We start from the raw sequence: 11,642 nt of genomic DNA, 5'->3' as shown, positions 1-11,642 counted from the left end.
GAGCAAGAAACGCAAGAATCGGAAGAAGGGCAACGCTAGAGAGGAGCACAATCCGAACACTCCAGCTAACAAAGAGGAGAACTTGGAAGGACAGCAACCAGGCACTAAATCTAAGAAAAAGAAGAGGAAGAGAAACAAGGCAGGACAACAAGGAGGAGCAAATGAGAACTTGGGAGCACCAGGAAACAAGAAGAAAAAACTTAATGAAGATGCCAAGAGCAAAGTGGACACAGCAAAACTTGAAAAGGCAAAGAAGAAAAAGAAACAAAAGAAGCCTAATAACAGCTAGTGACAAATACCTATATTTCTACTACACAGACTGATCAGATCTTGTACAGAATTTGTAGTGTATGTATGTTTTTTTAAAACTGATTTACAGTTCATTTTAGCTATTCCTGTTTTAATTAAAAAGCCAGCTATGATGAACACTGACACTGATATCAAAATGTTCAGTATACTTTATAAAGTTTTTAGAACAGGCTGTCGTGGTTTGTATAAAACACAAGGGGGAGTAGTTATGCTATGGTTCCTTCTATGTTACAGCTTACAGTAGTAACATCTTTGTTCTATAAAGGTTTCTACATGCAATGTCAAAATGTACTTACAAATTCCAGATATCACATTTTCAGTATCCTTGTAATCTGAGCTGAAAAGCAAAGTAGTATGTCGCCCTTTTGTAATGCTATGAGTGGGAAGTTTTTTGTGATATTACTGTATTAAGTAAACTGAAGAATGAGAATGTCATATTGGCCTCCTTCATTTTTAATACCCTTGGATTTGTTTAAGCATAGTGGTAGAGCTTGGTTCACTATAGCTTGGTCTGTGAAAAAGATCAGGTGTTTGTAGATATTGTATTGTATAGGACAGTGATTCTCAACCAAGGTTCCGTGGAACCCTAGGGTTCCTCCAGAGGTTGCTAGGGGTTCCTTCAGCATTGGGCGATTTCTGCCTCTCAGATAAATTCCCACTGTTCCCAAGATCCTATTGATCTTTTTAGCTATCTGTAAGGTCGTCATTCTTCCCAATGACCACAAGTATAAGGACCTTTCTTCCCACTGACCATCACACCAATGTATCATGAATTGCAGATTTCTAATTTTTAACAGGGGGTTCCCCAAGAGTGGAGAGCTATTTCGAGTGTTCCTCTGTGTTGATAGGTTGAGAGGCTCATATAGGATATTGTTTTTTGATGTTGCATATACATTGGAATTCATCTTGCATGTGAAAAAGTGTAAAAACTGAAGCTGTATTCCTAATAATGGTTAATGCTAGCAATCCTAATCCTTTCTATAGAGCACATCTTTGTGAAGTATAAATGTCCTTAAAACGATGAGCCAAGAGTAAAGGAGACATCCCCTTTATCTGCTTGTCCCTGCCAGTGAATTGAGTGATCGGTCTGTTTATGGCAGTCGGTCCGATAAAAGCCGACCAGCTCTTGAGCAGTGCTCTCAGCCAATGGCTGGTGGAGTGTTCTGACAGGGGGTGTTCCCCCGTTGGAACACAGCAGCTCAGCAGTGGAGATTGTTGTACTAACATCCAATCGTTAGTACATCGGTTTTGACCGGAGCTGTGAGTTCAACCACTGGGTTGAATAAATAAAACCTTATGGTGTGTACTAGGCTTAAGAGACCTTCAAATGGTTTATTATAATTCTGTATGCAGAGGCCCCTTTCTATGCACATCATCTCTAGCCCTCAAGACATTGAGAAATAATTGAAAAAGTACATTTGCAAATATTCTTGATTTGTCAGGATAATGGTAAAGGGGCTTAGGTGTTTTGAAGTGCTCTTATTCTTTGAAGTGTCTCTAAGGATATCTAGATGTTCACTTCCCCTGAATTGATGTTCATGCACACAATCTTGGCATGTGGCTTAAAACAATGAAAAGCTTTAATATTTTCAAGTTTGTTTTTGTGACGTAGTGTGGAATGATTTGAAATGCATTTGGATTTTTAACTGAGATTTATGGAACAGTGTTTGCTTGCATTTATTCTTGCATTTGCTGTGCTTCACATTTTGGTTTTAAGAAATAAGTGCTCAAAATTCAAACATGGCTGTAGTTCCCATGAAAGGGGGTCAAAGGGTCGCACTAGTGAACAGATTGATACAATAACAAGTAGATTATTTAAAGCGGAAGTTTGGTATCATCTTTTTGGATACAGCACCAAACAAATGAGTGTTGTGTATCCCATTACTTGCAGGCTTCTGCTTCTTCCTGCTGTGTCTCTTTCACTGCTGCTGGATCCTTCCCTTTGCAAGGAATGCCCCTCCGTGTATCCATGAAATCCTGCCCATTCTGTGAGGTTCCTTTGTCAGTCTACTTATATTTATCTTTTTTTTTTTTTTTTTTCCTAATCTTCAAATGACACTTCTTTTGATTACTCTTAATCACTTCAGCCCCGGAATAAGTTACCCCCTTCCTGACCAGAGCACTTTTTGCGATTTGGCACTGCGTCACTTTAACTTACAATTATGCGGTCGTGCGACGTGGCTCCCAAACAAAATTGACATCCTTTTTTTCCACACAAATAGAGCTTTCTTTTAGTGACATTTGATCACCTCTGCAGTTATTTTTGCGTTATAAACAAAAAAAAGCGCCAATTTTGAAAAAAATACCTTTTTTTAATTTTTTTTTTATTTATTTTTTTTTTTTTACTTTTTGCTATAATATCCCCAAAAAATATATTTTTTCCCCTCAGTTTAGACAGATATGCATTCTACATATTTTTGGTAAAAAAAAAATCGCAATAAGTCTTTGGTTTGCGCAAAACTTATATTGTCAACAAAATAGGGGATAGTTTTATGGCATTTTTATTGATAATTTAAAAAAAAAATGTATAATGTCGATCAGCAGTTTTTTTATCGTGACTGCGATATTATGGCAGACACATCGGACAATTTTGACACATTTTTGGGACCATTGGCATTAATACAGCGATCAATGCTAAAAAAATTGCATTGATTACTGTAAAAATGTCACTGGCAGTAAAGGGATTAACCAGTAGGTGGTGCTGTAGGGGGTAAGTGTGTCCTAGGGAGTGATCCTAACTGGGGGGGAGGGGGCTGTTTGTGACACATCACTGCTCCTGATCACAGGGAGCTGTGATCAGTGTCACTAGGCAGAACGGGGAGATGCTTGTTTACATTAGCATCTCCCCATTTCTTCTCACCGTGAGACAATCGCGGGTATCCCCGCAGACCAAGTCTGCGGGACTCGCGGTCACGGAGCTCCCAGCGGGCATGCCTGTAAGCCACCTCTTAAAGAGCCATGTACAGGTACGTTAATCTGCCTGTACGTGCCTTTCTGCCGCAGTATATCTGTGTGAGGCAGTCGGAAAGCAGTTAAAGTACATCTTGGGAAACCTATCGTAATTAACAATCGGTAATGTTCGGCTCTAACCTTGGCAAGTGGTGCAACAAATGAGTTGGCCACAGGGTGTCTTGCATGTTACATAGTTGGTAAGATTGAAAAGACACAAGTCCAACGCGTGTGTGCGTGCGCTTTTATGTCAATATTACATTGTATATCCCTGTATGTGGTGGTCGTTTCGTTGATTAATAGTTTTTTGAAATGATCTATGCTCCCTTAGTTTTATCCCTATTGTGGGGTCACCAGTACAGTATTTGTACATTGAAATCATATCCCCCCTCAAGCGTCTCTTATCCAGAGAGAATAGGTTCAGTGCTTGTAAACTTTCCTCGTAACTAAGATCCTCTAATCCCATTATTAGCTTTGTTGCCCTTCTCTGTATTTGCTCCATTTCCAGCTCATCCTTCCTGAGGACTGACGCCCAGAACTGGACGGCATACTCCAGGTGTGCCAGGGCAGTGTGAGTTTTATCTCTGGAATGAATCCCCTTTTTAATGCATGCCAATATTCTGTTGGCTTTGCTTGCAGCAGCTTGGCATTGCATGCCGTTGCTGAGCTTTTCATTTATTAGGACTCCAAGGGCCTTTTTCATCCTAGATTCCCCCAGAGGTTCTCCCCCCAGTGAGTAGATTGTATTCATGTTTTTCCACCTACATGCATTATTTTACATTTTTCTACATTAATCCTCATTTGCCATGTAGTTGCCCACCACATTAATTTGTTCACATCTTCTTGCAAGGTTTCCACATCCTGCAGAGAAGTTCTTACCCTGCTTAGCTTGGTATCCGCAAATACTGAGATTTAGCTGTTTATCCCAGCTTAGTATCTGCAAATACTGAGATTGATCTATTTATCCCATGCTCCAGATCATTTAAGAATAAATTGAATAGGATTGGTCCCAGGACAGAACCCTGGGGGACTACACTTTCCACATTGGACCATTCCAAGTACTCCCCATTTATCACTACCCTCTGAACTCTCCCTTGTAGCCAGTTTTAAATCCAGGTACTCACCCTTTGGTCCATGCTGACAGACCTTGGCTTGTACAGTAAAAGTTTGCTGGGAACTGTATCAAATGCCTTTGTATAATCCAGATACACTAAGTCTATGGGCCTTCATTCATCTAGATGGCAGCTCACCTCCTCATAGAAATTTTAATAGATTTGTTTGGCAAGAACGATTTTTCATGAATCCATGCTGATGATACAATTGTCATTACTAAAATCTTGTATATAGTCCCTTATTATCCCTTGCATACCATTGATGTTAGGCTAACCGGTCTGTAGTTCCCAGGGACTGGGACTGTGGTCCATTCCTGTGGCACAAAACCCAGAAGACCCCTTTCAGGGGTATGGCTCCTGGATGGGATAAGCGATGTATAAAAAAAAAAAGGTGTGGTTTCCCATTAAATTACTGATCTCTTGGCTCTAAATGTCTTGTTGGACCGATGGTATACACTACATATATAAGACGCACTGCAGTGCCAAGCACACATTCTTTCAAGGCACAAGGTGATGGGGTCATATATAGTTTTTGTGGGGGGTTTTTTTCCCCATAATTTTATCCACCCTTCTAGGTAACGTTCATTTCAATTTGGTCTTTTTCTTCACCTCCACTACTGGATGTTCCTCTCTGGTTAGTGGCAGTGCCTATAAGACTCCTAAATGTGCACTTACATTTTCTGTCAGACGCAAGCTAAATGCTTTGCTTTCTTACCTGTTGCCTTAAACCTCAGACACCCAGCCATAGGATTTCCTCATACTAGACTCACTGAACGCCCTCAGTTTGCATCCATCTGTGAGTACCCCACAGAGGGTGAGCCTCAGTAATGACTGATTGCAGTCACTCAGTAGCTGGGAACACATAGGACATGTAGCCAAAATTCGGCCACAGGCCCAGAGGAAATTCCCAAGCTGTTCCCTTGTTCCAGAGTAACATCCTACACTGACAACTCCATTCTCCTAAATTGAGCACTTCAGACGTGCACCGTGTGGCCTATCTGAATAAAGCCGAATTTTCTGCCACTATGACTGATTTATTCTAAAAAAGCTATAGCTACTTCTGAAAATGGTAGGTATCAACAGTCTATCTTCTGAAAGATATACACCACCGCTCAAAGGCAGGTCCTGGGAACTCGGAGATAATTGCTCCAGTTGAAGGGATCCGGGTGCGAGCCACAGCATGCAGATAATGTGGATAATGACAGAACTCTGGATGGCCGCACTCCAATGCTAAAACGATGCTTTATTCAAATATTTAGGACACAGCAATGTGCAGCTTTTGGCATCTTTTGCTGTGATGTAATTTGCTGTGTCCTAAATATTTGAATAAAGCATCGTTTTAGCATTGGCGTGTGGCCGTCCAGAGTTCTGTCAATATCCACAGTCTATCTTCTGCCTCTCTCATCCCTGACTACATTCATGGGATACCACATGGATTGCCCAGTTTTCTGTGTTACGCAGAAGGCGAAGGAAAGTTTCCACCACCTTGCCACATGCTAGCCTTGTGTCCTATGTCAAAGGAGTTTAAAAACATACGGACAGTTCCTGCTGTGGATCCAGCTATTTTCGCACTAAACAATCCTCTGTTTTTATTGAATGTGTTCTCTTCTTTTCAGATTCAGTAGATAGGTGTTAGGCGACATACATTGAGGTTGCTACGGAAGGAAGGAGGTTCCAACCCCAACGTCCATGTTAACTCCTTTACCGATATTCCCTAATTTGGTGACTTTAATTTATTTTTTATTTTACCACCTCTTCTGTGGGCTGCAAACATGCTGCCTTTCAAGAACAGCCTGATTCTCCTCACAGATTTTTTGATGCTTTTGCAAACACATCTAGGGAGGCACAGTGGTGTAGTGGTAAGTACTCTCACCTAGCAGTAAGAAGGGTCGCTGGTTCAAATCCCAACCACGACACTACCTGCCTGGAGTTTGCATGTTCTCCCTGTGCGGGTTTCCTCCCACAATCCAAAGACATGCAGGTAGGTTAATTGGATTCTGTCCAAAATTGGCCCTAGTATATAAATGGGGACCTTGGATCGTGGGCTCCTTGAGGGTAGGGACTGATGTGAGTGTGCAATGTACAGGGACAATTGTAGACACTCACTCAGGTTGAACTAGATGGACTGGTGTCTTCATTCAACCTTACTAACTATGTAACATCTAATTTATACCCCATATTTATTTTCCACATCAGGATATTTATTGGCTTGTGGAATATTCATGTTCTCTTCTCTGACGCTCTATTAAAGGAACCCTGTTTTACAGCCTTAATCAGATTCCAAGGCGTCTTGGAGACCTGATTCTAATAGGCCACTGAGTCTAGCTCTGTGACCCTATACTTGCGCATATCCTTTTATCAAAAAATCTTTAGCCCTTTACTAAAATTTTACCAGGAGTGGTGTATTAAGTAATCGCTGCTCCTTTTTGGAGACCTAGAGCTGCTCAAAAAGCAGCTTTCTCTGACTTCTTCATTCTACACAGTATGGTTAAGCAATGTCTGGTGGCTATTAACCTCCTTTTCATTCAGCTCAATATTTAATTTTTGGCTGAGTTAAAGTTTACGAACATGCTCTTATGACGTTGCCCCTGTCTGAACAATCATACTAGATCATGATGACAAATTCCTTGACTGAATTGTCTTGTATTTGGGATCCCTAGCAGCTGCCTTCCCAAGGAAGGTTAGCTCTGTTGCTTGGACCCTGCCGTTTATGTTTGCATGGCTCAGGATCCTCAGGCTTTACGGGGGAGTTTGTAATACACTTTTATGCCCTGTATAAGGCTGCATACTACCATAGTGCTTGCTGAGCTGAGAAGTCTTTTGCTCTTGCCTCCTCAAAACTTTTTTTTTTTTTTTGCACTGTGGTATAGGTATATCTATGAATCTTATCAAATTTTTCCTTTAAGCGTTTGTTTCTACATCCATATGCGGTCATTAGGTACTACAACACTTGCACAGCATCATCGGCTGTATTCAATATACAGTGCACCTGGAAAGTATTCACAGCGCTGCACTTTTTCCACATTTTATGTTACAGCCTTATTCCAAAATGTATTAAATTCATTATTTTCCTCAAGTAGTGATGATCCTCACCATGCCAACATCCAAAATATATATTCAAGGATTGACCAAGTCAAAAAACTAATTAACGGACTCTGTTAGCACATAATGAGAGAGAGAAACAGTAAAAAAGTATAAATTTTATTACAGCATAGTTAAAAAAAAACATACCAGGTAAAGGAAAAATTTCCTGATCCAGTAATGCCTCCAAAAACTTGCTCGTCAACTTAAGGCCCATACACACGATCAGACTTTTTGACAACAAACATGCAAATTAGCTGTTTTGGAGCAACATCCGACCGTGTGTACGCTCCATCGGACAAACTTTTGTTTTTCATCTGACTTTTGTTGGCTGTGCGAACAGACAAACTTTCTGGCAACAAAAGTCCGATGGAGCAAAGTCTGATCGTGTGTACAGAAAACCATAGAACTTTTGTACAAAGTACAAACAGGCATGCTCAGAACCAATGCAAAAGATCAGACAACAATACAGAAGTTGGCCAAAGGTGGCGGTAAAAAGTAGAAAAACCACGTGATTTGGTGAAAGTTGGCTGAAAAAGTCCTGCTGTGTGTATGCAATACAAGTTCAGGGCCGACGCCCTTTGTACAAAAATCCAAGGGAAAGTTTGTACAAAGTCTTATCGTGTGTATGAGGCTTTATTTCACCAAAACATTAGCCTCCTTAGGACAGATACTGAGGAGGTGCTACTAAACTTGTGGCTCAAGGTGTGGGAGGACATGACCAAACCGACAAACGTACATATATCGTTTGGTCTATAGTAGATACCACTGGTATATAGTAGTCATGTATAGGTATTTGAATATAAATCACACACAGCAGTAAGTGGTCACAAATTCCCACTATAGGCGTGTTCAATACAATATCAATAGTACCAAGAGATGGCCCATGGATACTGGACCAAGTTATTAATGGGTAAGTATACAGCCCCCTTAAGTATAGAGGCAAATGGAATATCTAAATATGCAATAACTGCACTTATCACATAGGAAGAGACATTTTGTTGGGGCTCAAGTTGGTATTGCTGCATACATAGGGGAGAAGTGTATCCCTTTTGGTGCTGCACCCCTGTGTACAGCTTTCCTTGCTGTGTGTGGTCATTATTTTCCTCAAAATTCTACAATCAATACCCCATAATGACAACATAAAAGTATAATAAAAAACTCAAAAAAATACCATGTACAGAAGTATTCACAGCCTTTGCTCAATACTTTGTGGGAAGTACCTTTGGTGCCAATTACAGCCTCAAGTCTTTTTGTGATGATACAAGCTTGGCACACCTATTTTTGGGCAGTTTCCCTTTTTCTTCTTTGCAGGACCGCTCAAGCTCTATCAGGTTGAATGAGGAGCCATTTCAAATCTCTCCAGAGATGTATAATCAGGTTCAAGTCTGAGCTTTGGCTGGGCCACTCAAGGACATTCACAGAGTTGTCCCATAGCTACTCCTTTGTTATCTTGGCTGTGTGCTTCGGGTCATTGTCCTGTTGGAAGATGGACCTTCACCCCAGTCTGAGGTCCAGAGCACTCTGAAGCAGGTTTTCATCAAGAATATCTCTACATTGCTGCATTCATCTTTGCCCCGATACTGACTAGTCTCCCAGTTCTGCTACTGAAAAGCTTCTGCTGCCACCACCATGCTTCACTGTAGAGATGGTATTGGTCAGGTGATGAGCGGTGCCTGGTTTCCTCCAGACATGCTTGCCATTCAGGCCGAGTTGTTTCATCAGACAAGAGAATTTTGTTTCTCATGGTCGGAGTCCTTCAGCTTCCTTTTGGCATACTCCAAGTGGTCTGCCATGTGCCTTTTATTGAGGAGTGGCTTCCTTCTGCACACTACAATTCAGCCTGATTAGTGGAGTACTGCAGAGATGGTTGTTCTTCTGGAAGGTTCTCCTCTCTGCAGAAAGTTGCTGGAGCTCTGTCAGAGTGACCATAAGGTTCTTGGTCACCTCCCTAAGAACCTTCTCCCCCGATCGCTCAGTTTGGCTGGGTGGCCTGCTCTAGGAATAGTCCTAATGGTTCCAAACTTCTTCCATTTACGGATGATGGAGGCCACTGTGCTCATTGGAACCTTCAATACTGCAGACATTTTCTGTGCCTCAATACAATCCTGTCTCAGTGGTTTACAGACAATTCCTTGGGCTTCTTGGCTTGGTTTGTGCTCTGACATGCACTGTTAACTATGGGACCCTATATACTTATAGACAGGTGTGTGCCTTTCCAAATCGTGTCCAATCAACTGAATTTATCACAGATGAACTCCAAGTTGTAGAAACATCTCAAGGATGATCAGTGGATTTTGAGTCATGGCAAAGGCTGTAAATAAATGTTTTTTGCCCCATTTGTTTATTTTTATACATTTGCAAAGATTTCAAAAACAAACTTTTTTCACGTTGTCATTATGGGGTATTTTGAGGAAAATAATTAAATCAATTTTGGAATAAAGCTGTAACATAACAAATGTGGATAAAGAGAAGTACTGTGAATATTTTCCATATGCACTGTAACTTCTCCCTGATATGCCCGTTTCTCTAATTCACTAAAACGCACTAGTGAAACATCTGTGTAATACACATTTTGGTGGAGTGCATACATATCTCTCTCCCCACAATTTACAAACCTATTGGGGGAGTTGGCTGTTGCCTTGCAAGGTAACTCATCCCTGGAATGGTTCCCATCATGCAACCTTCTTTGTTTGCACTCACCAAACTCTTAAGTCCGCGTTCACATTGGTGCAGCTTTGAAATCATGCAATTTTAAAGCTGCATATCAGTGCGATTTTGCACTACTGATTTCATTGCAACTTCATACAAATGAAGTCTACGCAAGTCGCTATGAAATCGTCAAATAGTAGTGCAGGAACCTTTTTCAAAGTCGCTGCGACTTGAGTCGTGGCAATTTAATGGTTCCATTGCTGACAATGGAGTGACTTGTCATGCGATTTTGAACTTTCAAATCGCATGGGAAATCGCATCGGTGTGAACGGGGGCTTAGACTTAGGGGTTTTTTTTTTTGAGTTTTTTTTTTTTTTATCTGGCTTTGTATTTATTTCTGACTTTGCACTTCTGTGCTCTCCCTATTGCAAGCTTGCTCCTTCTTGTCGCCTATGGTGATCTTCTATAACCCTTTAGGATATTTTTTAAATGTTCTCTTGAACCCTTTATGATCCTGGGGGTCACCTTGGGATATTATTTCTCTAGAACCATGGGGCTTTCTCCCTAGCAGCCATGCTGCTGCCTGGGCACCCCTCACTTATTGGAAGTCCTCTCCTTTTTCTTTCTTTCTCATTTATTTTTACTATGCTACAGGAGAATCAACTTTTGCCTGGAAGCTGTTCCCTGGACAACAATTTTCCCTCAAAACTGTCCTACCACTGGCAGCCTTTTATACTTTATTTGTGGTTTCTTGATCTTTGACAGAAAAACGTAACTGTGACTTGTCTTTGCATTTAGGACTTTTCCTCCTCATTTAAACGTTATTTCATTAAAACACCTGGCTGTGCCTTGTGTTTACATTTCAGCCAGTGCTCCCTTTATTAAAATGTCCTGAAGGTCTTCCCTCTGCATAGTATTGTTATAATTTTTTTTTTTTTTTTTTTTTTAGAATATTTTGCCATTTATCCTCCACCTTAGAGACTTCAATGGAATTTTTTGGTAAATTAGAATTTGCTGAACCCCTTGCAAATCAAAACCTAGCAGGTTTGCTCATCAATAATGAAAACCACATAAACCCTAAATGAGGTACTTTTAATTTGCTAACCTTTATCATTTTTTTTCTCTCTCCATAACATGCTGTTTTAATCCTTTGCTGCACACCAGCACTGACAATTGGCAGCTACTTCCTGTCTACATGCATACACTCCAGCGATTGTTGCATATTATTTCTCAGGGTTTCCTAATATGACAAAAGGAACATGATTTTTGCAATGATCTCAAACAGCTAAAATAGGAGATATTGGTTAAAATGTTTTTCATGACTTGTTTTTTGTAGATACATTTTTATTAGCACAAACAGATGTGGCACACTGGGCAGTAAGTCACAAAAATTGTCCCATATATGGCCTTATAATATGAAAAGTAAATGAGATTACTGTGCTTATATCCACAACTGTAATGATCTATAGCTAAATAGAGAGCGGCTCGCACAGTATTGGTGAATAACAATAAAAACAATAATAGAGATATGGTGCAGCG

The 11,642-nt window shown here is 40.6% G+C and overlaps 1 protein-coding gene across 1 annotated transcript in view; it reads left to right on the top strand.

Moving 5' to 3' along the window:
- The window catches only part of MYBBP1A (MYB binding protein 1a), an 85,817-nt gene extending 85,073 nt beyond the window's left edge, over window positions 1-744 (top strand). The window contains exon 27 of the mRNA XM_077482360.1: window positions 1-744. This exon is cut by the window's left edge and continues 90 nt beyond it. Coding sequence (XP_077338486.1) covers window positions 1-289 — 289 coding nt within the window. The 3' untranslated portion in view covers window positions 290-744.
- The last annotated feature ends 10,898 nt before the right edge of the window (window positions 745-11,642 follow it).

Source organism: Lithobates pipiens, unplaced genomic scaffold, assembly GCF_037356315.1.
Source record: "Lithobates pipiens isolate NorthernLeopardFrog02 unplaced genomic scaffold, aLitPip1_a1.2 Scaffold_16, whole genome shotgun sequence".
In the NCBI taxonomy this organism is placed as follows: Eukaryota; Metazoa; Chordata; class Amphibia; order Anura; family Ranidae; genus Lithobates; species Lithobates pipiens.
The sequence above is the reverse complement of the archived record's forward strand: the minus strand, read 5'-3'. Positions and strand labels throughout refer to the sequence as shown.